Source organism: Prunus mume, linkage group LG8, assembly GCF_029339155.1.
Source record: "Prunus mume cultivar Tortuosa linkage group LG8, ASM2933915v1, whole genome shotgun sequence".
NCBI lineage: Eukaryota > Viridiplantae > Streptophyta > Magnoliopsida > Rosales > Rosaceae > Prunus > Prunus mume.
In genome coordinates this window covers 11,336,564-11,363,440 of record NC_142705.1, presented here as the reverse complement: position 1 = coordinate 11,363,440, position 26,877 = coordinate 11,336,564, and the positions used below count along the sequence as shown (strand labels likewise).

The window sequence follows — 26,877 nt, the reverse complement described above, 5'->3', positions numbered from 1 at the left end:
TGCATAAATAGATACTTGGGAATTGTTGTAATTAGTTTGAAGAATCAAATCTTTCTAGGGGAGAGGTTTTCATGTAAGAAAGAAGAATTGTTTTCCATTGCCCATTTTGCAGCATTTGGAAAAAGAATCTGGTGGATGTTGCATGTTGGATGCAGAGTTCCAAATCCTCAAGCAAGAAACTTTTAAGTTTTTGGGTGTCAAATGGTTGCCTTTTCAACTTTGTTATGTTCCTAAAATCTAAAAAGAGTGATACAAACTAAGAAATGCTTGGATATATATGTTGGGTCAAGTCTTACATAGACATAGAGATGATAGATAGATCATAGAGCTCCTCAAGGCTCAACCACTTGAAAAATGTTGATGTTATAGGTAAAACTTTCGGACGGGATTTGAGTGTCTTATATCACACTCTAATTAGATTTTTAATATGAATGATTTTTTATTAGATTTTTAATCTGAATGATCTTTAATTAGATTTTTAATTTGAATCATTGATCAAGTAAGCAATGGAAAATATGACATTTAACATGAATGAAGATAAAATAAGAAGAAAAAATAACTAATCAAATCCTTTAAAAGTATTCCCTACTTACATGACATTTGATATGCACACTATATCATTGTATTGAGAACACAATCATAATATATATCAAAATTGATAATGTCACATTATAATTCGGACACATATTAAGAATAAGTTGAATTAACATATTTAGAGGCGATAAGTTAACATTTCGAGAAAGATAAGTACACCCTTAAGAAGAAAAGTGTTACCAAGTCAACCTAGAGACAGAGCATGCTATGTTTGTTGCACACACAACATAAAAAGCTAACAAAACTCAAACAACCCGAATGGCATTAACAAAGCAACCACAAAAAGACAGTAGATTTGGGAAGAAATTCCAGTGCAAGATTGAGCCCCAAGTCAACCTACGTCTTTCATACGGCATTATATGAAATACTTGTATTGGTATAGTATATAGAGCTATATACCCTACCATATAGTATAAACTATTAACCGTAGGTGGAGAATTTAACCCAAGTAAACAAAAACAAACCCCCACCCAACCCAACCCAACCCAACGTTTTCTTCTATTCTACCATACAAACAAACACAAATACCTCAATTCAACCCTTTCCCATACGCTCTCTCTCTAAAACCCACACACACTCTCTCTCTCTAAGAATTTTCACACCCAAAATAACGGCATATTCTCTTCTCTTTCTCCCCATCTCTCTCTTTTGCTCCCAACTTTTCTTGGAAAATCCTTCAAACCAAACCCAAAAAACCCTTCAAAATTATCAATTTTCCCGGGAACCAAACAGCACTTAGAGAATTTTTTGATTCAGATTAAGGGTTGTTCTCTTAATTTGTTTTTGAAATTTTTTCTTTTGTGGGTGTCTGGGGACTGATTCAAAAGAATGGTGGTGAAGATGATGAGGTGGCGTCCATGGCCTCCTCTGACCACGAAGAAGTACGAAGTGAGGCTTGTGGTGCGGAGGTTGGAGGGCTGGGATCTGGTGCGGGAGGCTGCAGGTGGGGCCGACCCACTGGAGAAAGAGGACAAGTGGACGGCGGAGATTATGTGGAAGGGATCGAAGGTCAAGGTCGGGGCCTTGAGCTCTCTCAGGCGTGCCATCGTCAAGAGGAACTTTACCAGAGAGGTCGAGGCTTCTTCCGAAAACGGTGTCATTCAGTGGGACGAGGAATTTCACAGCGTTTGCTCTTTCTCGGCTTACAAGGACAATGTGTTTCACCCTTGGGAGATCGTCTTCACTGTCTTCAATGTAAGTTCCAATTTTGGTTCTCATATTTCTCCTTCGATCTCTTTTGGGTCCCAATCATGTGATAATGTTCTAATTAGTGTGCAAAATTTAGTGGGTTTTTTTTACTCTTCTTCTTCCTTCTTTCTTTCAGCAATTGATAATGAAATTTGGTATAAAATTTTGATGGGATATGGAGGAATTTTGCTTTTTCTGTTCCTTTTTGGTTAAATTTGTTGTTTTAGAATTTCAGTTGTGAAAATCATATCCTTATGTGTGTTGTTTAAAAAAAAATAAAAAAATAATAATGTTATTTGGAGAATTTATTCTGAAAATAGCTTGAAAGTAGAGACCTAATTTTTGAAATTAAAATTAGATACTTATTGTATGTGCCTGCAACTCCTAATTTCTCTTTCAAAGCTGTTGTTGTCATTTGACTTCTTCTCCAGAGGATTTGTTTTAAATTTCCTTAAAATAAAATCATCTCCCTGTATAATTAAGGGTTGGATGGATATGGTGGAGTATTTTTTTTTTTTTATGCTTTTAACAAGGTCAAATTTTGGCTGTTGGACTTTTTTGGAGGGTCATTGACTGCGGCCTTTTCACACTGAGACTTAGAGACAGAGTTAACAATAGATTGGGGCAGTGTTGTTGAAAATCATATATGATCGTCAAGGGGGTTTTTCAGACCATAAGCTTTACAATCTATGAATAGTTGCTTTAATTACCCATTCCTCAAGGTCTTCGAATCACTGAATGTTATTATCTGTCTTTGAATTCAACACCTCTATACTCAGAATTGCTTCTTTTGTTATGGGTTTTATGCGATTTGGTGCTTGAAAGTAGATGTGTTTTGCGATACATATTTCCTTAGCATGAATGAAATATATGGAATTAGAGTGGTGTTCAAATTTCCGTTTCAATATCATTTAATATTTTCTCATAGTTCTTTTCGTTTTTGGTATACTCTATACCATTTTTCTAGAGAACTGAGGTGCAATTCTAATACAGGGTTTGAATCAAGGGCCCAAAAATAAGGCTCCTGTTGTTGGAACAGCATCAGTGAACCTTGCTGAATTTGTTTCGGAAGCTGAACAGAAGGAGCTTCAGTTAAACATCCCCCTCACATCATCTGGTGCTGCTGCTGAGCCATGCCCCTCACTTTGTGTACGTTCCTCCCCATTATTTTCCAGTTATTCTTTCACTTGTGCTATCCTTTCTTGGTATAAATTAGCTTGATCCTGCTGTTTCTTAATTTGCTGAAGTTTTAGAATTTCTGATCTCAAGTTCTGATAAACTTTCAGATATCACTCAGCTTATTGGAACTAAGAACTGCTCAAGAAATCACAGAGCCAGTGCAAAGATCACTCGTGCCTGTTCCATCACCGCCTCAGTCAGCAGAGACTATCTCGACAGAAAAAGATGAGCTTTCTGCTCTTAAAGCTGGGCTTAGAAAAGTAAAGATTTTTACCGAGTATGTGTCTGCTAGAAAAGCAAAAAAGCCCTGTCGTGAGGAGGATGGCAGTGAGGGTAGGTGCTCTGCCAGGAGTGAGGATGGTGAGTATAACTATCCTTTTGACTCTGATTCACTGGATGATTTTGAGGAAGGTGAATCAGAAGAGGTCAAAGAGGATTCCACTGTTAGGAAGTCATTCAGTTATGGCACACTGGCTCATGCAAATTATGCTGGAGGATCAATTTACTCCAATATGAGAATCAATGGTGAAGGTGAGGATTGGGTTTACTACAGCAATCGTAAATCAGATGTGGGGTGCTCACAAGCTGAGGATTCAACTGCATCAGTCTCTGAGCCCTCTGCAAGTTCAAAGCGAGGCTTACTATCATGGAGGAAGAGAAAGCTGAGCTTCATTCGCTCTCCTAAAGCCAAAGGAGAACCATTGTTAAAGAAGGCCTATGGTGAAGAAGGTGGTGATGACATTGATTTTGATCGTCGGCAGCTTAGCTCCGATGAATCCCTATCTCTCGGGGTAAGAATTCATTATTAATTGTTCGCGTTACCATGGTTTAAAAGATAAGATAGGTTGCATTACCAATTTTTGACCATAACTAGTGGAAGCTTGCTTCCAAAGTTTGTTTATCGACTCAGGTTTTGGTTGTTAATTTGAATCCCGGGTTATGGAAACTTCTGTCTTAAAAACCCTTGTGCCAAGATCTTAATTTGTCCTCGATATCAGAATTAATTAACGAAGTAGTTGAACTTAGATAGAACTTGGTCTTTCCTACCAACCTTGAATCTAAAGTTTCTGAACCTAACTAAAGTACGAGACATATGTTGCTTGGATGATTTTCATGATCTTATAAGCTTGTTTCCTTCTAAATTTCTTTATAAATAAAGATTCTCAAGTTCTTATTACAAATAATGTCAAATTTTTTCACAGTGGAACAAGACGGAGGAGGATTCATCTGCTAATCGGTCGTCAGTGTCTGAATTTGGAGATGATAATTTTGCCATAGGTAGTTGGGAGAACAAGGAAGTGACAAACCGTGATGGACACATGAAGCTTCAAACTGAGATCTTTTTTGCTTCTATCGATCAGCGAAGTGAGCGAGCAGCAGGTGAGAGTGCATGCACAGCTCTTGTAGCAGTAATTGCTGATTGGTTTCAGAATAACCGAGAGCTCATGCCCATAAAGTCCCAGTTTGATAGTCTGATTCGAGAAGGCTCATTAGAATGGAGGAATCTTTGTGAAAATGAGACCTATAGGGAGCGATTTCCGGACAAGCACTTTGATCTTGAAACAGTCCTTCAAGCCAAAATACGTCCTCTTTCTGTAGTTTCGGGGAAATCCTTTATTGGTTTTTTCCATCCTGAGGTAGTGGAAGAGGGACGATTTGACTTTTTACATGGTGCAATGTCCTTTGATAACATTTGGGATGAGATTAGCCGTGCTGGATCAGAATGTGCTAGCAATGGTGAACCTCAAGTTTATATTGTCAGCTGGAATGACCATTTCTTCATCCTCAAGGTGGAAGCAGAAGCTTATTACATCATTGATACACTAGGGGAGAGGCTCTATGAGGGATGCAACCAGGCGTATGTCTTAAAGTTTGACAGCAGCACGATAATTTACAAAATGAAAAATATCGCAGAATCATCTGATGATAAAACAACCAGTGATCAAATTGTGGCAGGAGCAGGTGAATCCAAGAACCAGCAGGCCCAGCAAGCCGAACAAGTCAATGAAAAGGAGGAAGGACCAACAGTAGAGGCAGAGATAACCAAGCTGGAGGAGCAGAAGGAGGAAGAGGAGGTTGTGTGTCGAGGGAAGGAGTCATGCAAAGAGTATATAAAGAGCTTTTTGGCTGCAATTCCAATAAGGGAATTGCAGGCAGATATCAAGAAAGGGCTAATGGCATCCACACCTCTTCATCACCGGTTACAGATTGAATTCCACTACACCCAGTTCTTAAAACTGTTGCCTACTACTCCGGTAGCAGAAGTGATGGCAAATGCTTCACAAAGTCTCGAACTTTCCACAACAGAGGTCGCTGCATAAATTATAGGAAGTGTGATTACTCTAACTGTATTGTTTTTTTCCTTTGTTTTTTCCCTTCAACTAAGAGTTCTTAATGGGAACAGGGTTTTAACCAATAGGAAAGTTGTCTTAAGCTTTTTGAGTGGCATGGGAGAGGTAGAGCTTGTATCCCTTTCTAATTTAGGCTGGAAATGAAAGTGTATGATCTAGGCTGGAAATGAAAGTGTATGATTTTAGGCTGGAAATGAAAGCGTGTGTTTCCACGGTTGGAGCTTTGTGCTTGTTAACTTAATTTTGTGGCATAGCCCTTAACTTTGACCATTCTTTGCATGACCGTGTACTTTCTCTTTCATCTGACTCAGCTCTGACTTCTTAGCCAATGTTATCAAACTCTTTCTACACATCTCAAAATTCCCTTTCTATGGCTTTTAACTTTTGCAGACTGGTGTAGTGAAAATCCAACTATTCTGTTCTGCAGCTACTTTGTGGTTCCAATTTCCCATATTATTTCTGATAGCTTTATATCCGCCTCTTACATTTGACAGATGGATTCTGGTTTTGTAAAAATATATTATGTATAAAATCGATTTCAGATATTCCTTCTTCTTTTTTTGGTAAATCTGATATTCCATTCCCAAATTGGTGCATCTCATTAGCTGTAAAGATGCATGGGGAAACTTTTTCCTGAGAAAAAAAGAAAAGAAACAAAAAGATGGATTATGCCTTTCAAGTTTGGTCTACGAGGACATGAAAAGATTCTTCAAAACATGCACGCTGTCTTGAAGGAAAAGTTGAAGCCTGGAAATTTTCCACCACTAGGCACTACCTAAAAAACATAAACATTTAACTCTGCATATGGCATGTGGTGTTTGTTGTTTTCTTTAGAATTTTGGCTCCTGTAGTGCACGTTCAGAATATACCAACCTCTAGGCTGTAGGTACAAGTTTCTGTCATGGTTTGGCTGAAATGCCTTCTTATTTATTTTCTTTTTATCAACAGAAAGGGAATCCGAACATATGTTATCTGACATCCGGACATAACTAGAAATAATAATAGTAAATTCATGTTTGAATATGTAGTCCAAATTAACAGTGTGATAAAATTAGGGATTAGATAGCATACCTTAAGAACATTGCTCTTTTTAAAAGGTTAAATGATTTTCTTCTATAACCAGTAGATCTGATTTTACATTTTTCTTTTCTTTGTGGCCCTAATTGATTTTCATAATCCTTATCATGCCTAATCTCAAACCACCTTCACAATTTATTTCCAACTTCTTTTCAGGCACGATGTTCCTTTGGATATTTTTCTCGAATTTAAATTTATTTCTTTCGGTAATTACCTTATTATGGTAGTGATGGTTTAGGTTGAATATATTTTTTTCCACCTCTTCAAATGGGAATTTTTTTTGCATAATGTAATGGAGGGTTACATCAATTCAAGCCGGCTTTTGAGGGACTCAACAAAGCAGACAAATGGACCAAGACATTTGCCTTGTCAATGTAATTGTATTTGCAACACAAATCCAACTAAGCTTGAATGCAACAACTGAGAAAAAGTTAAAAGAGCCATCAACATTATGGATAGGGTTGAATTTTTTTTTTTTTTTTTTTTTTAAATTTTCAATTCATTAAAGCAATTCTAGTCCGTACAGAAAAGCAAAAAAAAGAAAAGAAAAGAAAAGAAAAAGGATTTGCACATTAAAGTAGTAGATGTACAAAGCTTTTGATTTATTTACTCAAACCAAACGAAAGAAGAAAAAGAAAGCTTTCAGTTTACTTCCAGTCACTGTCCTGAGCCAGCCTTAAAACGACTTGACGTTGCAGCCTCTAAATATTGGTATGGATTTATGGGCTTCTAAGTGATTGGTGTCAAAGGATTGGGCTCGGCTTGTTAAGATTTTATAAGAATGCTATATTAAGGGTCTTATGTATGTCCTTATATGAGATTATATCTTTTAATTGTTGAATCAAGCGTGATCCAACGGTTAAGTGATAGACATCACTTAAGAGCTATATATAAGGCTCTCACTATAGAATGACCCCTGCTTTATTAATTGGGTAACTTCCAAGCCAACGGGTCTAGCCCAATGGAAATGACCTTAACTTGCGGTTAGTGATTTGAGTTTGAACCCCTATGACATCTTGACAATGTGTGCCAGAAAAAGCCCCTCCCCTAATATTGGTTGTATCAAAAAATTGGGTAGCTTCCAAACTTTCAAGTTTCAACAATCCAAAGCTAAACCATTTTCCAATCTACTAACTGGCACTTAGTTATCTCCACTTAATTAGAGCAGGTATTTGGTTTGATTCAATGCATATGAATTCGGTACCGTATTTGATGTGAGTTTGATACTTACTTGCGGCGGGACCCATTATGAGGGGATTATCTAATTGTAAATACAACTTTGTAAACATAAATCATTTCCTATCTTCACCATGTCTTAACTATGCCCTAGCCCATGAAAGCATGGCCAAGAGTGTTATGTGGTAGACATTCGTTCAAACATCAGTTCACATAATTAATGATCCATATTTGATACCATAGTCTAACATCACTTACATACTATATATATATATATATATATATTCTTTTCTTTTTGTGGGTATGAATAGATGAATTCATAGAAGCTAATGGTAGCAAAGAGAGCAAACCCCAACCAAGAAAGAAAAGACAACATAATTACCCCTAACAACAACCTACTTGAACAGCAAAACAAAAGGAAGGAAACGAAACAAGGGCCGAGATCAACCAAGAACAGCATCCCCTGTAACAAGACCAGCACCCAAAGGAAACCATGTCATCATCAGCTAAGGCAATCTCCACTCAGCAGTCAGCAGCCACAACAAGGTTAGAAGAAATAAACTTGAAAGCAACAGAGCAAAGCCTACTTGTCACGGTGGAGATGATACACCGAAGAGAACATTTAAATATACGATACTAGACTGTTTGACAAGAGAACATTTCACTTAATTAGAATATCAAACCGGTACAAATACTAGCCAACTAACACAGGTTATTTGTAATCTAACAGTAAACTTCATAATCTTGAGTCCCAAGATGTAGTGGTAGGCTGGCCTGCTCTTATATTTTCTCTTCTTGCCCATCAAAATACAAAATAATTAAAACAAGGGAAAGATGCCTTGGCACTTTTAACATAAAGTTGTTGGCGTGAATGCTTCATTATCATGAGCCCCACACCATCCTTTAGTACCTAAACTTTTCCATATCAATGAGTGACTTTTATCTAAATTTTAGGAAGAGCCATGTGCATGGTCTTCGATTGCCCATCATTTCAAATCTTTCATCTGACCACAAGAAGTTTCATTAATCTACTTACAACCTGAGGAGAAAATTAGCATAAACAAAGTCCTCTCACCAGACCAAAAACCTCAAGAACTCATTCCACTTGCAGTTCTTTCGGCTTTGAAATCGAAATAAATGGAAATGGAAGCTTTCTTCAAGCCTCAAAATTCCATGTTCAGTTCCAAACTATGCAAAAACAGAAGAGTCAGGATTATAAATATAACAATTTAACATGGTTGTGGGACCACAACAATACTACTTAGTACTCTACCATATATGTCAGAGATTCTTACAGCTGAAATTCTACAACATCAGATTGTTAGTTCTTCATATTTCAGACAAGCTAATGCATCACAAATACTAAGCATTTTACAACCCGAAACGTAATAACATCGAAACAGGAAAGCTAGTTGAGTTTTTCAGCAGCAGATGGAGCACTTAACTAAACCATTTTCATTGCACTCGGGACATCTAATGTGCAGCTCATCATTCTCATCAAGATCACTGTCTTTGAAGACTCTGCGACTGCCATTGCAGTTGAAGCACACCACAAAGCGCATGTTGGCACAGCCGGTGCATGGGGAGTTAGACAGGTCCATTGGGATTCCTTTTAGGAGCTTCTTCAGCTTCCCTTGCTCATGAAGTCCTATTACTTCATCAGCTCCTCCAATGTATCTTCCCTTGATGAAAAGCCTTGGAGGGATCACTCTCCCACCAAATATCCTCCACAACTCTTCCCTGAATCCCATGTGCATCGAAACGTCCCTCTCATGCACCGATACTTTGAAGCTTTCCAGCAAAAACCGGATAGCCTTGCATGCCTCAAACGTTTTTCTGACACCTGTCAAGCTTGTTGAGTAGAGAATGACAGAATTGCCTCCTCCTGGTGGACACTTCTCCTCAAAATCTGATAAAGATGGATGTTGTTCCTCCTCATCATCATTTGCTTCATGAAAAATTTCATGCTCCAAATCGATGTGAGACAAGACCATATCCCCCGAGCTATCATTGGAAGGCACTGTCTCTGTGGACTTCATGGAGGGTGGTATAACAATATTCTCCTTGTGGCCAACATTGAAACTGAATTCCATATCTTCATCTTTGAGCTCTTCTTCATCATTGTGAACTCGCAGAGACAGTGTTTGATGGTTGTGATTGAAGAACTTTTCTGTGGGGTTCAGCTGAAAGAGCAGGCCATTTGTGAAAGTGCCAATTGTTGGGATGGACTTCAATTTCTTGAGAAATTTTCCTCTCACTCCTTTCATCTCTTTGCTTTGTTTAGTTCATGGAATGGCATATGATCACATTCAGATAAAGAGTGGGGAGAAAGGAAGAGTGTATTTGAGTGAAAATGACTGGTCAGGAGATTGGAGGTCCAGAGTAGGATGACATTTTCTCTTTTGTCTTCCAGTGGCTCTCCAAAGTGAAAACTGAGAAAAGTTGGGTGTTGGACGCTTTTTAGTGTTTAGGTGGGGGCTGTTTCTTAGGGCTAATTGACCCGTCACCAAATACCATTCATGATTTAAGTGGTATGATTGTAATTAATTCCATCACATAATTACTAGTTCAAATGACTGAAATGTCCCCTTATGATCACTGAAATGTGTTGGTCAGCTTTATTTTTATTTTTTGGATACAAGCGATATCAAGGAATGAGAAATCGAACCTAGGATCTCGGGTGTATGAGTATATGTTTCTAACCACTTGAGCTATAAATCCCTTACAATGCGGTTATGCCTATCGTATGTCCGAGGGACAAGAGTTAATTCCGGGGAGACAGTGAGGTGTGCCTATTAGACCATGATTCATTCTGAAGCGAGCAAAAAGCAGAGCTTTTTCTTTTTTCCTCTTTCTATCAGCTGGGCTTTGGAACCCTCGAGATGACAACTAAAGTGACTTTTTGTACCCGCAATCACCACCCAACCATCACGGCCATCATGTTGCAAGATGAAGTCTAAACTCAAAAGCTTCTACACTCATCTCAAAACCCTCCAAAAATTGTGTTATTATAGCAGTAAGCAGCAAGAATATCCTCAACCACAAGGTAGTTTGCTTGCATAAAGCATGCGTTAATTGTGGGTGCATCAAATCTTGGGCCCTGTATCTTTCTATGCCGATTTTGTAAGGGTAAGTTATAGCGCGGTGGTTCTATCATTTGATATCAGACGGGTAGTTGTTGGGGATGGGGTCTCTTGGGTTGGGACGCTACCTATGTAAAGCATAATCCATAGAGTCCACGCAGTTGGCAATGATTGGCCACCGTGACTGGCGGCTTGCAATTCAGTTCTTTTTTCGGGATCGAAAGAAGAGTGAAGATTCGAACTTAAGACCTGAGACCTCTATTAAGACCTCTATTAATGTTTGGCTGGAAAAAAAATACCACCAACGGGATCATTGATTCATGGTCATCAACTATTTTCTGTGTAGTGTATGAAACAGTTTCTTCTACCCACAAATGTAGTCTATAATCAATTCATGGATGGAAGCACAAATTTCTGTATGAAGTAAGGCTTAGGCACTCTGGAACTACACTTGACTCGGTGTGAGCCAACACTATGGGCCAAAGATTGCATGTGCCTTGCACCTGCTTGTTATATGATTTAACAATTTTATTGTTCTTTATGGTTTTTCCTAGCCAAGCCAAAATTTCTTGTCATCCTAGGATTACACTTTATAGCATGAAATATAACAATATCTCATATTTAAATTCCTGTTCCATAACTTCCAATAGTCTTAACAAGTAGATGGAATGACAATGATTTACACATCACAACGTACCAGCAAATTTGAAGTATAAGTATGGACCTGGATAATTCTTACATGCTACATAATGTAGTTTCGATAGATATACCAAAAGACCAACATTTGACGCACTTAACTATCAGCCACGGATGAATCAGATGATGCAAACCCGATGTCAAAATCAAAGGCAATGCATGTCAGTTCATGTTTGTTTCCGTCGTACAACCTCATTTTGAGAGAGTATGAACCCTGCATGTCCCAAATTTGGTCAGAATACAAGACGCAGCAGAAGAACACAAATATAAACATCACAAAAGAAAACTGCTGATAATAGAGAGGACATAATGACAGTGGCAATTATAATGGGGGCAGGGTAATTCCAAAAGCAATTTGAGAATCGAATAGGAAACAAATCAAACACAACACAGCAGCAATTTGAATAATGACACAGAATGACGTATAATCCAAATGCAGATTATTAGAGTATTCAAAAGTTGAAGTTTTACCACGAGCTAAACAAGAGGGATGATCCTAGTAATTTTTTAATCATAGGAATGTCTAATTTATGGAGCTTGAGATTCAATAGAATTCAAATCTCAAAATTCATATGCAACATTCAATTAACAGATCTACGATAAGTAAGCGAAACTTGAAAAAGAAATTTGGTCGAAAGCGAAACCTGAATTTAAAATGCCCAAATACAGACTGAAAATGGCAAGTAGCAGCAAAAGGCAAAGCACTTGGTTTCAGAAAAAGCACACTTCTTAGACAACTTAAGAAGATGACTATTACATGCTACTAATTACAAACTAACTGCAAGCAATGAGTTCACCTACAGCTCATAGAATTGGTGCAAGGAAATTTTGTTTGTTGGAGAATATACCAATCAGTTTTTTAGCTTGGCTATAAAGAAGTGGGTGCAATGCTGGACATGCAGAGAAAGAGGGGAAAAGATATTGTAATGCTAGAAGCCTAGAAGAAGAACAAGAATTTTGATCACAGCATTGATGATCGATAACCTGGCTTGGTTTTATGTCCTCTTCGCACCACACAGAATACACACGAAGAAGAAGATTGGAAAACAGCAACACTTTGCAAACATGCATTCAATAAAGTGATCCATTGTGCACCATGGTCATGGACAGTGAAATTGCACCAATGTGATAACTTAGAATAATGCATTTGGCTGTCTTCATTCACTTTCTAATGTGGCTATCTAACAGTTAATATAAACTATTTCATTGTATTTACAAAATGTGGGCGGGATCACCTTAAATTTGTATTGGATTATTTGGAAACTAAAAATTAAACTCAGTGCCTTATTCAAGTTTGTAGAGACAACTCACTGGAAACACTGAAAAACTTAAATCATACAAGTTTATTAGGCAAGGACTTACAGGTGGAGTATATCCAGGCAAATCTTGCGAGTGAGCAATCACGAAATCACCAGTTGAAACAGGGCAAGATGTTTCTGAGCAAAGGTCATGAGTCTCACTGTGGATGTGCCAACCAAAGTATGAAACCTCAATCACCAATTTTCCTCCAGAGATTGATTCACCTGTTAGCAGAACATATAGAACTCCAGTCAAAACTAAACTCCCCAAGCTCTTCGAATGATATTGGATTATCCCAGTGGTTTTTGTGTTTATCTAAAATTACATGGAAAAAAAAAAAGAGTCACTCAAGAAGTTAAATGTTGGACTGAAGTAGAACCTGTAGTTGCAGAAATGCTGAAGCTGGCAGGCTTGCCTCTCGCCACAGGGTAAGGAATTATCTCGACTGCCTTGACCTTGACATCATAGTCAGCCTTCTTATCTGAACATATTCCAAAAACCCGCTTAAGTTTCATTGAACCAAAAGCAGTGCAACAAGCAACAAAGAAACCATAATAAAATACGACACTGAAACACCATTTGTTTGAATACATGCATACATCTGATACCAAAATTTCCTAAAGAGACACAACATTCAGATATATATATATATATATATATTTTCTTGTCTTGGAAAATAAATACTACGAAAATTGCAAAATTCAACTTTGACTACGCAATATCTAAGATTTCTTCATGTTGTGTTTGTGTCAAAATAAACAGAGCCCAAATCGAATTTGACTTCAAACAATCAGTTGAAATACGGTAAAAAAGTGGAAAAGTAATGATTTTCTCGGGAATCAAACAGATAAGTAAAAGCTTAATCTGCAAGCAAAGTATCATACTTTAATAAAATTTTTGAAAGGAAAAGAGCCAAGGATTAGAGAGACGAACCGCAGTAGTTAACGTCCTTGGCTTGGATGAGAGGTAGAACGAGACATAGAGATACAAGGAGGGAAGCGATGAGCTTGAACTGAGCCATATCTTCACGGATTGCTTTCCTCGATTCAAAAATAAACAATATTATCCGAAAAAAACCTGTGAGAAATTAAGGGTTTATAAAGAACAGAAGACAGAGAGACAGAGAGAGAAAGACAGGTTTTTTGTTCTGTGAGAGAAAGGATTGCAGGTAGATGAGAAGAAGAATGAGTCTGAAGATGAGCGACGACTTATCGGTTAGAGACAGAGGAACGTTAGGTGGAACAAAGTAAAGACTTTTCTTATTTATGGGTTTCTCCGCTGGCACCGACTTATTTAAAAACTTCCCTAATTTACTTTACTAATTTACTATTGACGTAAGTAAATAATAAAATAAAACAAATTTACCTTCATATGGCCCTGGTATGTTGCGGTAGCGTGCCAGTCCCACTTTAGCACATGGCCTTCAAAATCGTACTAGCGATCCAATACATGATAGTTTCATTCAAGGTTTACTTGGGATTGATTTTGAATAGGGCAACAATCACTTTTATGAATAATAACCTAATGCGATCGTTTGTGACTGCTCCTCTAGAAATCACTTATGCTCATAAAAGCTTCTAGCAAAAGCCCTTTTCCAGTAAGCACTTGGAAGTGCTTTCAGAACCCACAACTATTCTTACCCTCACGTACCTTTGCACATAGAGCAATCGCCTCCAGGATTTGAATTTGTCCACGACATTCGAATTGTAGCCACACAAACAATTCGACGCCTCTTTCTCCATTCTAGGATTTGAACTTGCTTCTTGATCTTCTTCTTCACAACTTTATGTGAGAATTTTTGTATTGAATTGATGTTGGGTTAAAGGGGGCAACGACTTGGAAACCTTGGAATGCATTCCAAGGATGAGCTAGTTTTCTCTTTTCGGAAATGCCCTTCACGCGGACTAATTGGATTGTGCAGTAACGTTGGGTATTAAATTTATAAAATTGAAACCTCAAGGCCCATTTTGATATTGCACCTAAATTTCGGGGGACTAAAATGTCGCTTGTCCTATTATAAGATATGTAATTACCCATTGGTTCAGCAACAGAAATTGTTTCTAAAAAAAATTAAAACTTAATTAAGCGAATAAATAGTGTACATAATTTACCCAAATCATGGTAAATTTAAACATCATAGCTGGTATTGACTATGAAACTATGATCTAGAAATTAATAAAAGTTAGTTCTTTGTTTTGTTATTTGTATGTACAATTTGAAAGTAACTGCTTATCAATTGGTGATTAGGCGAGCTGAAAGTATTGGGCTTTGAAATTAGGAAATGTAACTTTGAGGCCTTATTCGTTTTGAGACTTCCAAAGAAATCTCTTTGGTCTCAAGCTGCCGCCTCCTCCATCTTCTGAACCCAAGCTAAACCTTAGTCTTCCGACGACGACGACAACGACAGCGGTGATCTATCTTAAAGTGGTAAGCCCCAGTCGCTTACTCTCACACTCAAACATGTATATGTAGGAATTTTAATGCTCACCAAGATTCATTTCAGATTTTGTTTTTCACCCCGCCTCTTCCCTCCTCTCCCTCTCTCTGGCTCTGGTTTTCCATCGGTATGAAAACTCTTGAAAATTTCTATAGTTTTGATGTTATTTCTTTGTTTTTGACCGTTTTAATGCGTTGATGTTTCCGATTTAGGGGTTTTGGACTGTTTGAATTTGATTCATGTCATTCACCTTTCTGTTTTTTCATCGGGGTTTTTTTTTTGGGTATGTTTGATAGTCCTCTTTTATTGAAAATTCAATGGATGAAGGAAATTATTATGGAAATGAAAGAACCCTTTGACACACACGCGGTAATTTGGACTGTGTTGTGTTGTGAGACTGCTGCTGCCATCTTTCCTGCAACTTAGCCTTATGATAAAAACATATCCATTTCTCTCGTATTGTGAGCTTGGTATTCTCATGTTGATGTATGGTTATATGAAGTATGGTTTGTTTCCAGTTGTTTCTCATTGCATTGATGATTGTAGTTTTTTCCTTTATTCCCAAGTGTAGGCTACACATATCGAATAGTGTGGATGTAAAATGTTTATGAGTTTTTATTTATTTTTTATTTATTTTTTCATAACCTATATATAGTTGCTTTGGAGCATAGGTTATGATAAATAGGCCTGAATTTGTGTGAGATCCATAAAATTGTTAATTCTTCTGTTTCCAGAATGCTTACTGGGTGGGTGTTTTCAGGAGGAGCATTTACTTAAATGGAAGCCAAATTTTTTCGCTTTCTTAAGATTGTGGGTGTGGGCTACAAAGCCAGGGCTGAAGCTGAAGGACGCCTGTTGCTTCTGAAATTGGGTTACAGTCATGAGGTTGAGTTGACCGTTCCCCCTGCTGTTCGTGTTTTCTGCTTCAAGAACAATGTCGTTTGCTGCACTGGAATTGATAAAGATAGGGTGCACCAGTTTGCTGCTTCCGTGCGTAGTTGTAAGCCACCTGAAGTTTACAAAGGCAAGGGTATAATGTACGTTGATGAAGTTATTAAGAAGAAGCAAGGAAAGAAGTCTAAGTGATTGGATGTCTCAAAGCTTATCTGTGGCTGGAAATTGGTAATCTTTCTTTTTGCGTTCTGGTTGTAATCAGAAAATAACAGTAGTCTGGGGTTTTCTTTCAAACTATTGTCTTTTTAATATAGGTTTCTTAGTTGATCCCTTATCCTCATATAGGGTTTCGTAGTCTCTACTTTTGGGGCTTTCCTGAATGGACTATGGAGTTCAGGTTTCTCCTACTTCGGAACCATAGTGGAGACGAAGTTAACCTCAGAACACATTAAATTTTAGATGTTAAACTGAAGGATTCACTAATGATTATTCTTGGACAGGACTAGCCTATGATTTAAGAATCTTGGCTTAAAAATTGCATGTCTATGCTGTAATTGTCGCTCAACTGGTAAGGAATGAGGTGGGTGAAGGTCTAAATTTTCTTATTTCTAATGAGGGACAATAATAATTGTTGTAAGGTGTACACGTTCTGAAAACATTGAAGTTACAATTTCTGTTATAAATTTGCGTCACAACTCTGATAATTTGTCGAACGGTGACTCATTGACTAAATATGAGTCCGTTGTGTACACGACACACCATATGTCCTTATTTAAATGGAAAATTTGCTTGAAACTCTGGTGGTTTCATGTAGCTAGAATCAATACTTGGATAATTGTTTGAATACTAGTTTGTATATTTGGAAGTTGATGAATATAGACTTGGTATGATTCAACAATATTTGAAAATTTGTTTTGGCCATTTTCGGTTTTATTATGTTTATTTGGGGTTTTATATCCTCATTTGTTCCTGGACATTGGGTGATTTGCTTCTAAGATTGAAAACGATGTCGCTTTGGATTTTGGAGATGTGAGATGAAGATGGTTGATTAAATTTAATGGTATATGGAAGATGGTTTCACTCTCTCTCGTTATTTTTTTCTTACTTGGAGTAGCTTGATGGTGCTAGAGGGAAGAAAACTATTTCATGGTTATCATTTTTTCAACTGGAATATAATTGGGACTACACGAACTCTTTCCTTTTGATAAGAATCTATGTGGTTAGTTATTCATTTCTTTTGTCATGTAAGTTGACTGATTCTTTTGTTGATTCTGCTGGTTATCCTAGGGGATGAGAAATCATTTCTTTTGTTAGGCCCCAGTTCACAAGACGAATTTGAGGGGAAATCACTTTTTATGTCATTTTTCAAGGATAGAAAATGAACCATGTTTGGTAATACTAGGAAAGTAACTGGGAGATATCACTTTATTTCCTTTCCCATGTTTGTTTTGAGTAGAAATGGAAAACAAAGTTTGTATACTTTTCCTATTATACGGATATTAAATCAAATAAAAAAAGGAATGCATTAAATGATATATGTTGTAATTCTAAATTGTTAGTGGGGACAAAATAGTCATGTAAAATTTGCATTTAATGTTGGCTTATTTTCCCAAATTTTCTCATGAGGACTAAAAACAAAATCCAAAGGGGGAGGAGGGCTTTACTTTCCCCCATACTTTCCCATATGCTAGGCAACTATTTCTCATACTTGGACTTACTAAACATGAGAAAACAATTGATTTCTCATTCTCAAGTCTCATTTCCTATGAACCAAATGAGGCCTAAATGTTTTACTATATTTGGTGTGGATTTATCGGATGGTGATGCTTGTATCTGGTTTTCAAACAAAATGGGTGATTTTGGATTATGGGTATTTTGGTCTTTGAGTTTTCATTGAAAATGGTAATGGTGTGCGTGTGTTTTGGTTTTGGGTGATAGTCTGGTAGAGTTTGTATACTATGGTGAAAATTGAAGAATCGGAACAATAATTAGGTATGTGTTTGGATCCGTTAACTAAACAAATGTTTAATCCACTAACATATCTAAGAACGACTGAGATTAGAATTTTTTTTAACTAATTCTTAATGCAAATCCTTATTTGAGAAGTATTTTGTATAACTTTTTGATGCTTGAGCATTTTGTTTGTGTTCAAATTCGAAGGGTGACATCTAATTTATAAAACAATAAAAATTAAAGATTCAAAGAATAAAAGTTCAGATTTTTTTTAACTTCCCTATTTGTGATCAGTGAGCTACGCATATGAGATGATGTTTCTTATGTCTTACCCTTTTCAACCCCATTGTTTCTCATGGCCTAACCCCTTTCGTCCCCAATTTTTCTCAAGGAAAATTCTTGGTTCCACACATGCAAGGACGCATTTCACTTTACAAGCCACTGACAATTTGGCATGCGCACATAAGCTTTTGTTGATGAGTCAATTTTGTACGTGTCAGATTGTGATTGTGATTTAAGGATGAATGACTCTTACCAGTAAGCATTAAGGCTTCAGTTATAAAACCTTATAAGGAATTTTTTTTTTTGAGCAAGCTGGTTTTGATTTGGAACTTGGACTTTTTTTCCTTTCAAAAACTGGATAAATTCAAGAAAATTAATAGCTAATTGGTTGATTTCATAAAATTTCCTGACTCATTTAAATCACATGACCAGGGGTTTTGGGCAGAGGAGATCGAAGGCACAACTATGTTCAATTGGCTTTGCATAAGATCAAACACAAACTGAACACAACGTAGGATCCTGATTACGTTGGACGAAAGCGAAACTGGTTTGATAAGTTCGACTGTGCAAAAGCTCTAGGCTCTCTTTAAGGTTCTGCCTTTTAAAGCCTGTGCAAGACTGTGACATGTCCTCCAAGAAAATAGGTTTCTCTTTTGATTTTCCATTGGACTAAATCTCAAGCAAGGTAAGATGCAAACTAAAAGATACACATCTCCCACACTAAATAGACTGAACAGAGTAAACAGACAACCAAAGAAAACATCCCCTGTTAAATACACATATTCTTTTATAAAAAAAAAAAAAAAAAACTTTTTCTTTTTTAAAGGAAAAGAAAAGGATAAATTCCTACTAGTGGTTGAGTTCAAGAATCTTCGTTGTCAAGCAGCAATCAAAGCGACTTCTTTAAACTCCAATATTCTCTCTCTTTTAGACTAGCGTGTATGTGAGCTTCTTTGTAGAAGAAGACGAAGACACAACAACTTGAACAAAATTACTATAAAAATTCAAAATCCCATTACCTATAAAAGCAAGAATGCATCAGGGATGTTTTATTGAGAGAGCGAGCTTCCTTCCTTTCTGTCTGTCTCTCTTTCTTGTTGCTATTAACAGCTACTTCTACATTTCTCTCTCTTCACAGCCATTGATTTGCTTATCCATGCAGAATTCGCAGTTCATCCTTTCCTCTTTTTTTTTTATATTTCATACAAATAATACTGTGGAGGGTGGATTCTAACACATGCTCTCGGTGACAAGGATAACTTCTCTTAACCACTTGAGCTGCAAGTCTTTCGCAATTCCCAGTTCATCCTTAATTTGGGTAATGTACGGAAACACTCTTGTGATTGGTTCATCCTTAATATATATATATATATATATATATATATACACACGTACATATTTCATTTGTTTTTAATTTTGTGATTGGTTAATGAACGACCTGACCAACTTATTAGTGATAGAAAGAGAGATGGCTGAGCAGCAAATTCAACATTTCAGTCACAAGCATCCATTGATATTCAAGAAGGAGCAGAACGACAGTGGCTTGGTTTTTTGCTCAGTGTGCGAGGACCCAGTGCTTGGCTCAAGCTACACTTGCAACCAATGCAGCCCGGCCTTCATTCTCCATAAATCTTGTGCAGATAAACTAACTCGTGAGATAGACAACCCGATCCACCCCAAACACCCACTTAGTCTCCATCCACCCCAAAATGGCAACTTCTGTAGTGACTGTACCCAACCATGCAGCAGCTTCATCTACTACTGTCATTTCTGTAAATTCGGAATAGACCTCAAATGCGCTTCTAAGTGGGAAAACTACCGTCATGACCACAAATTCACCGTCCTGAAGAACCGTACTATTAAATTCACTTGTGATGTCTGTGGCAAAGATGGCGACGTCGACTTATACCTCTGTGGCATCTGCCAGCTCATGGTGCATAAGCAATGCTCTTGGCTACCACGCCATGTCAAAATAGGAGACCACAATCACATACTCAAGCTCACCTGGCGCTTTGAAGACATTTACCCCAAAAAGCAACGTTTCTGCTCCTTTTGCAATGAACTCATGGACCAAAGCCGCGCTGTTTATTATTGTCATGAATGTTGCAGGTATGTTGCCCACAATACATGCGCCGAAAAAAATGTTCAAATCACTGACGCCACCAAGGGGACCACTCCCGACGACGACCCCAAACATAAGAACAACCAAACAAAATCAGAACCAGCTGCGCAGATCAACCAAACAAAATCAGAACCAGCTGCGCAGATCAACCAAACAAAATCAGAACCAGCTGTGCAGATCAAACATTTTAGTCATCAACATCACTTAACCCTCATCACTGATCATCATGAGCTAGATAAAGATAAAGATAATGATCACCTTGATGATAGAATAAATACTTGTAATGGTTGCATGCGGCCCATCACTACTACAGATGCCTTTTATAGATGTGCAGGACAAGAAGAGTCATCATGTCATTTCTTTCTCCACTTAATTTGTGCCCAATTAGATCAAAAGAGGCGTTTTGCACTTCACAGAAAGCACGAGCTCACACTCCTTCCGAGGGCTCCTTCTATTGATGGCGTTTTTAGGTGTTACATGTGCAATACTTTTAGCCAAGGCTTCGGATACTACTGTGATCATAGGGGCTGTGACGTCTACTTTATCAAGGAGGAAGGCTTCTACCTTGACCTTCACTGCAGTATTCTTTGGGAATATAATAAGTCTCTTAAACATGAGGCACATCATCATGACCTCTACTTCAAAATAAAAAGGGGTAGAAGTTCTAATCAATGTAAGGGTTGTGGTGCTTCTAAGCACATTGGTTGGTTCAGTTGTACTATTTTGGCATGCAACTTCAACCTTTGTATTCCATGTGTTAAATTACCTCTCACAGCCCAGCACAGATATGACGATCACCATCTCAAGCTCACCTATAGTGTTACAGACATGCTAGCTGAACATTATTGTGAAATATGCGAAGGACCACGAGATCCGAAACATTGGTTCTACTCCTGCTCAGATTGCGACTTTCATTGCCATCCTCATTGCATTCTAGGGAGGTATCCGCAAGTCAAGTTAAGGGGAGCTTATAAGCACGACGCTCACCCACACCCTGTTACTCTTGTTTATAAGGAAAGGAGTGTCATTCCTTCTGATAAAAGGGAGCACATTCTTGATTGTCAAGAATGTGGTGAACCATGTGAAGGGTTGGTCTGGGAATGTTCCGAGTGTAATGCCAATATCCACCGAAAAGGTTACTGTATATCCCACTAAAGAAGACAAAAGTGTCTCTGATTTGAATTCTGATTTAAGGTTAAAGTCTTAAGGTTTTCAAAAATGGATAGAGAGAGATGGCTGAGCAGCAAATTCTACATTTCAGTGACGAGAGCTTCCATTGATGTTCAAGGAAGAGTAGAAGAAGGATGGTCCCTTGGTTTTTTGCTTAGCGTGTGAGGACCCAGTGCTTGGCCCAAAGCTACACTTGCAAACAATGTCTCTCTTTTTTTTGTTTTTTTGTTTTGTTTTTTTTATTTCTTTGCAAACAATGTCTATTTGAATCTATTTTATGTTTGTTTGGTGTGTACACAATCTCGGCCATCTCTCTGTCTTAATTTTGACTCAGGTAAGAAGTACATGCATGTAAACGATTCTACACACTTGCAACACAAAAACCTCTTATCTTGTTTCTCATAATTTCAACGAAATAATGGAAAATTGGGTAAAAGAGGGATTGAGGACATTTTAGCTAACTCTTTAATAAAAGGGAGAAGGTGAATTTGACCCGAAAAAAAAAAAGGAACGCATGGGAGCTGCAAGAATGTCCTCTATGACCAAAAATCAAACGAAACGACTAAGTTTCTTGGAAACCGGTGTGGTGTTTGCCAAAGAGGTTCTATTGCCCAAGTTAGAGTTTGAGAAATACAGGAGTTGAAGTTATGTGACTTCAAATCATGTAACTCAAATAGTGGAAGGCTTTTTGGATATATCATATATGTGTCTTGTCTTATCATAAACTGTCAATTATCATGGATATATAATCTATTTATAGTAAATTTTGAAGTAACTTATGTTAGAGAAGAAATATGCGCCCGCAGGTTTCGCAAGTTAACTTTGGATGTCATTTGAGGCTATTAATTGGATTCAAACGACTCTAATGTTTGGTTAGGTGAAGTTAATGTCTCTAGTTTGATTCTACATGATTTGAAGTAAATTGGACCGATAAAGAACTTGTGATAATTTTTCAAGTGAACCTCGTTGATGGAACCATGTTTGGCAGATTTGTAGTTGTTTTTGCGAACTAAATAATTATACTAGAAAAAAAAATGTTAAACATGGATATCTTCTTGTATACACAATCTTGGTCACCACCTCTTCGCCTCAAGTCATCAGCATATCAACTAATGAAAGCCAAGACATTGGTGAATGCCAAAGGTACGGTTAGCAACTAGACAAAGACTAAACAAAAGCTTTGGGCTGCGACTAGTGGCGGAGCCAGGAATCTTACCACAAAGGGTCTTAGTGTAAAAGTCCAAATAAAAATTTAGGATGGAAAAACATATTGAAAATGAAATCATAGTACTTTCATTCAAAATTCATAACGGAAACAATATTACAAGCTATAATTGTCCACGATGAGGTTTCATATTTTGAAAACGAAGCATTATAGTTTTATTTTCAATACAAGCACAAATATATCTCTCAATATAAACAAGCAAGCTATTACTCAACCATTGATCTACCATTTTGTTCATAAGTGGACCCTTAACAATATTCATGACAGAAAAAGCTCTCTATACTGAAGCAGTTGAAACCGGTAAAACTGAAGACAATGTAATGAGCAAATACACATAATTGAATACTTGATGCATCCTTGTTTCCTCCATTTTTTTTTGCAAGATCATCAATCCCTTCCAATTGAGAGAAATCACTACTGGAATGCACATAATGGATATAAATCTCAAGTTGATCTTCATCTGAAAAGTCTTGAGGATAAAATTGAGTAAGACGAAGTAACTTTAATTTATCAAAAGCTACAAATGAATCTTTCGGAGTCAAACATGCCAAACAAATAAGCAATTTGGTATTTACCTTATTAAAGCGATCCTCTAACTCCGTAATTTGCTCATCAATGACATAAATAAAGAGCTTCACACGATAATGATGACGATTTGTCTTTATTGGAGCATTACGCCTTGACCTCCCTGAAAGTATAAATGCCTCTTCCATGTTAGGAACATCAATATGATGCTTCTCACAAAAAGAAGATACTTCATTAACCAATGCATCGAACCCATTATTCCTCATCCAATGTAGCTTTTCCTTGCATGATTTCACTAAAGCCATTGCATTCACAATTTCTTGATCTTTCCTTTGCAATACTTGTGACAAATCATTTGTGAGTCATAATATGGCTTTTATCAAGAAAAGGTGAAACACAAACTCAAAAGTACATATTTCTCTCATTAACTTATTTGCTTCACTCGCACTTTCATTGGGATTATCATCAATAACCATTTGAAGCACATGAACCACGGATGAAAACATAGAAATGATGCTAATCAAGGTACCATAGTGTGAGTTCCATCATGTGTCACCAGCACATTTGAGATTTGTTTCTTGATTTAAGCCTTGCCCCGTTATAAGATAATCATTTTCAAAAGCTATCATAAGCTCTTCTTGGAGTTGTCCTCTAAGTAAATCACGCCGCTTACAAGATGCTCCAACATGATTAACCACACTATTAGCCGTTGCAAAAAAAAAGAGGCAATGTCTATTCTTCTTTGCTATGGCAACAAGAGCTAGTTGAAATTGATGAGCAAAGCAATGAACATAATATGCACAAGGTTGTTCTCTCAATATCTTTGTTTTAAGGCCATTCAACTCACCTAACATATTGCTAGCACCATCATAACCTTGTCATCGTAGCTTGGAAAGGCTCAAACCGTTACGAGAAACGAATGTATCAATAGCATCCTTTAGTGAACTTGAAGTAGTGTCAGTAACATGTTGGATACCCATAAATCTTTCAATTACATGCCTGTTGTCATCCACATAACGCAACACCATAGCCATTTGCTCTTTCACCGACACATCACGTGCTTCATCCACCAATATTGAAAAGAATCTATCTTTTAGACCATCCATGACAACATCAAGTGTTTCAAGGGCACATGAATTCACAATTTCTTTTTGAATGCATGGAGCTAGTAATTTGAGATTCCCCGAAGCATTTTCCATCACAACTTCTTTAACTTTATCATCATTATCTGCAAGGAATTGCAATAGCTCCAAGTAATTTCCCCTATTGCTTGAAGTGACACTTTCATCATGGCCACGAAAAGCAAGACCTTGTTGCAATAAAACCTTAGTGCACTTGATTGATGCATTCAAGCATGTACAATAAGCCTTACAAGTTTGGTCTGAGTGTTTGCTCACTGCCATTTCGATATGTGTATTTTGATTCATCAACTTTGTAGCAGCTTTTCTAGCCTTATTATGACCATTCCCAACCGGTCCAACATGCATCTTTAATCTTTCTTTCCCTTTCTTCCAATTCTTAAATCCATCTCCAGTGAAAGCTTCACTACCCACTTGTTCAAAATTGGTTTTAAAGAGATAGCAATAGAGACAAAATGCCGCATTTTTAGATATACTATACTCCAACTAATCAAACTCATCAAACCATTGGGGGATGAAGCGTCGATTAATTCCTGACATATTAGTTATTGGGAAATTATGACATCTAGGTTGACAAGGTCCTTTTTGTAGATATGATCTTCAGACCTCATCTCTCATAGTAGCATCATAATCTATCATTCGAGTTCTTAATCCAGAGTCCGCTTGAAGATTACCCAAAACACCATCTAACTGACTTTCTCTTGAACTTGGAGTTCTTGAACTACCAACATTATTTGAACTATCAACATTAGCCGAACTACCCAAACCCGATGATGACTTTCTCTTAAAAAACCGTTCCATAATAATTCTACATATACAAAATAATCAAAATAAATACTCACAATATAAACAAACCATCAACATAATCAAAATACATATGAATTGGATTTCAATTAAATTAAATATATTCTTGTTTGGGCCTAAAATTTGGCACACCCAGTCCAAAAGACCAAAGCTCATGTTAATCCTGGGCAACCACCAGCATTCTTTGAAATTGGGCCAAAATCTTGCAAACCCAGCCCAAAATCAAGGAACCCAGAAAATCCAAAAGGGCAAACCAAGACTGATCAGATTAGCAAGAAAAGATTGGGCTTCAAAAAACTCAGCTTTTTGAAGGAACCCACCACTAACGCAGATCAGATTAAAAATATCACAGGATTAATCAAAGCTTATTTTTCAGGAGCCCACGTGACTACCATAAATAGAAAAGTCAACAAACTCAACTGAGTTGATTGAGAGTTAATTAAAACAGAGTAGCAAACTGGGAAGGGACATCTCTGGATAATCGATCAAAATCCTCTCTTACATGTATATATATATATTAAGAGATATTTTCTCTATTCCAAATAGGGTGATTGTCCCAAGAGATAAGCAGGCCTTGTTATTTAAAGAAGAAGATAAGCAGAAGGGCAGATAGTTGTTCAAACAGGAAATCAAGCTAACCATCACAGTTTGAGATCTCACAAGGGCAGTTGGGATTAGAAAGGAGTTAGGTTCTCTTTCAAAAACAGAGAAGTGACTAGTGAGAACTCGACTGCCAAAAATTAGATAAAATTCCTTTTTATTGTGTTTTAAAATTAAAAAGATATTTTTTAGAAAATTGCCGCCCATTATTAAAAAATTACCCTGCTCCAGAAAATATTTTTCTATAAATAGAAGAGAGGGTGAACAGGTTCAAAAAACACTCAATTCAACAACAATCAATCAAAAAAGATCAAACAAACAAACAACTCAAAAATCAACCAAAAAGCCCACTTGAATTCCAAGTGAAACCAGCTTCAGATCAGAATTCCCAAGGTTCAGACTTAGAAAAAAAGTCAATCAAAACGAGATTTCTCTCGTTACAAATTTGGTTCAGCAAAGAATCAAGACATGTAGAGCTTGAGCTTTTCCCAAGCATGAAAACCTCAACAAATTTCACAGTGCAGTCTCTAGCCCACTGAAGTCCTCGAGAACACCCACTTATGCCCTTGTAGACTGAAGAAACCGCAGTTATGCCCACTCAAAAGCCTCACAAAAGCTTGAAGTACATTAAAGCTCTGCGAATTAACCTTTGGTATCGATTTACAGCTGAAGCTTAGCAGTTGAAGTTGTCAATCCCATCCCCTTAGGCATTTCCAGCCCAGTCAGGATTAGAGCCTCCTATCCAGATAGAAATGAATTTCCAACTGTCCTTTCATCTTTCTAACATGAATATTTATTTTTATAGTTCTGTAAAAGGTAGTTCTGCCCGAGACAGTTTGCATTCCATCAACCATTCTGGCCAAAACAACCTCTTTATACTGAGATAAATTATTAAAGTCCTCACCAGTCTGAGGCAAGAAAAGAACTTACTTGAGAGATATTCCTCACCTAAATTCACAATCGTTTGTTTGCAGAAATCAATAACTTGGGGCCCAAGTTATCCATTCTAAACTAAGTCTGCTAGAATCTTCATTACTAGCAGTGGCACGCTCGCACACCAAAGAAAGCTGACTTGTTGACCAC

General features: G+C 37.3%; 5 protein-coding genes and 1 pseudogene across 12 annotated transcripts; 3 read left to right on the top strand and 3 right to left on the bottom strand.

Moving 5' to 3' along the window:
• The first annotated feature begins 1,101 nt into the window (after positions 1-1,101).
• Positions 1,102-5,548, top strand: LOC103339555 (structural maintenance of chromosomes flexible hinge domain protein). The gene is made up of 4 exons (XM_008242862.2): positions 1,102-1,788; positions 2,776-2,931; positions 3,069-3,752; positions 4,164-5,548. The coding sequence occupies exons 1-4, from the start codon at positions 1,423-1,425 to the stop codon at positions 5,280-5,282; spliced, it is 2,325 nt and encodes a 774-aa protein (XP_008241084.1). The 5' UTR covers positions 1,102-1,422; the 3' UTR covers positions 5,283-5,548.
• A 3,206-nt stretch (positions 5,549-8,754) lies between these two features.
• Positions 8,755-9,976, bottom strand: LOC103339554 (Glutaredoxin family protein). The gene has a single exon (XM_008242861.2). The coding sequence runs from the start codon at positions 9,830-9,832 to the stop codon at positions 8,987-8,989; it is 846 nt and encodes a 281-aa protein (XP_008241083.2). The 5' UTR covers positions 9,833-9,976; the 3' UTR covers positions 8,755-8,986.
• A 1,270-nt stretch (positions 9,977-11,246) lies between these two features.
• LOC103339553 (phosphatidylglycerol/phosphatidylinositol transfer protein) lies at positions 11,247-13,878 on the bottom strand. The gene is made up of 4 exons (XM_008242860.2): positions 13,577-13,878; positions 13,023-13,124; positions 12,707-12,867; positions 11,247-11,558 (listed from the first exon to the last, which is right to left on the bottom strand). Exons 1-4 carry the CDS (start codon positions 13,662-13,664, stop codon positions 11,442-11,444), a joined length of 468 nt encoding a protein of 155 aa, XP_008241082.1. The 5' UTR covers positions 13,665-13,878; the 3' UTR covers positions 11,247-11,441.
• Positions 13,879-14,903: 1,025 nt separating this feature from the next.
• LOC103339551 (ribosomal protein L6 family protein) lies at positions 14,904-16,657 on the top strand. 6 transcript variants are annotated; one of them, XM_089043607.1, is made up of 3 exons: positions 14,904-15,070; positions 15,841-16,202; positions 16,475-16,657. In XM_089043607.1, exon 2 carries the CDS (start codon positions 15,858-15,860, stop codon positions 16,164-16,166), a length of 309 nt encoding a protein of 102 aa, XP_088899733.1. In that variant the 5' UTR covers positions 14,904-15,070; positions 15,841-15,857; the 3' UTR covers positions 16,167-16,202; positions 16,475-16,657. The 6 variants fall into 6 exon arrangements, with proteins under 6 accessions (XP_088899733.1, XP_088899731.1, XP_088899730.1 ...); XM_089043605.1 differs by having other exon boundaries at positions 15,815-16,657; XM_089043604.1 differs by having other exon boundaries at positions 14,905-15,070; positions 15,844-16,657.
• Positions 16,658-18,434: 1,777 nt separating this feature from the next.
• LOC103339643 (uncharacterized) lies at positions 18,435-21,856 on the top strand. 3 transcript variants are annotated; one of them, XM_089042922.1, is made up of 2 exons: positions 18,435-19,527; positions 19,670-21,850. In XM_089042922.1, the coding sequence occupies exon 2, from the start codon at positions 19,678-19,680 to the stop codon at positions 21,484-21,486; it is 1,809 nt and encodes a 602-aa protein (XP_088899048.1). In that variant the 5' UTR covers positions 18,435-19,527; positions 19,670-19,677; the 3' UTR covers positions 21,487-21,850. The 3 variants fall into 3 exon arrangements, with proteins under 3 accessions (XP_088899048.1, XP_088899047.1, XP_088899046.1); XM_089042921.1 differs by having other exon boundaries at positions 18,435-19,532; positions 19,664-21,850; XM_089042920.1 differs by having other exon boundaries at positions 18,436-19,527; positions 19,664-21,856.
• Positions 21,857-22,829: 973 nt separating this feature from the next.
• LOC148914716 (uncharacterized) lies at positions 22,830-25,191 on the bottom strand (annotated as a pseudogene).
• Positions 25,192-26,877: the final 1,686 nt, after the last annotated feature.

Coding starts and splice junctions, on each gene's coding strand:
- LOC103339555 (XM_008242862.2), top strand. CDS start 1,423: ATGGTGGTGAAGATGATGAGGTGGCGTCCATGGCCTCCTCTGACCACG. Junction 1,789..2,775: donor TCGTCTTCACTGTCTTCAAT/GTAAGTTCCAAT, acceptor ATTCTAATACAG/GGTTTGAATCAAGGGCCCAA. Junction 3,753..4,163: donor ATGAATCCCTATCTCTCGGG/GTAAGAATTCAT, acceptor ATTTTTTCACAG/TGGAACAAGACGGAGGAGGA.
- LOC103339554 (XM_008242861.2), bottom strand. CDS start 9,832: ATGAAAGGAGTGAGAGGAAAATTTCTCAAGAAATTGAAGTCCATCCCA.
- LOC103339553 (XM_008242860.2), bottom strand. CDS start 13,664: ATGGCTCAGTTCAAGCTCATCGCTTCCCTCCTTGTATCTCTATGTCTC. Junction 13,125..13,576: donor CAAGGACGTTAACTACTGCG/GTTCGTCTCTCT, acceptor GAATATGTTCAG/ATAAGAAGGCTGACTATGAT. Junction 11,559..12,706: donor TGCCTGGATATACTCCACCT/GTAAGTCCTTGC, acceptor TGGGACATGCAG/GGTTCATACTCTCTCAAAAT.
- LOC103339551 (XM_089043607.1), top strand. CDS start 15,858: ATGGAAGCCAAATTTTTTCGCTTTCTTAAGATTGTGGGTGTGGGCTAC.
- LOC103339643 (XM_089042920.1), top strand. CDS start 19,678: ATGGCTGAGCAGCAAATTCAACATTTCAGTCACAAGCATCCATTGATA.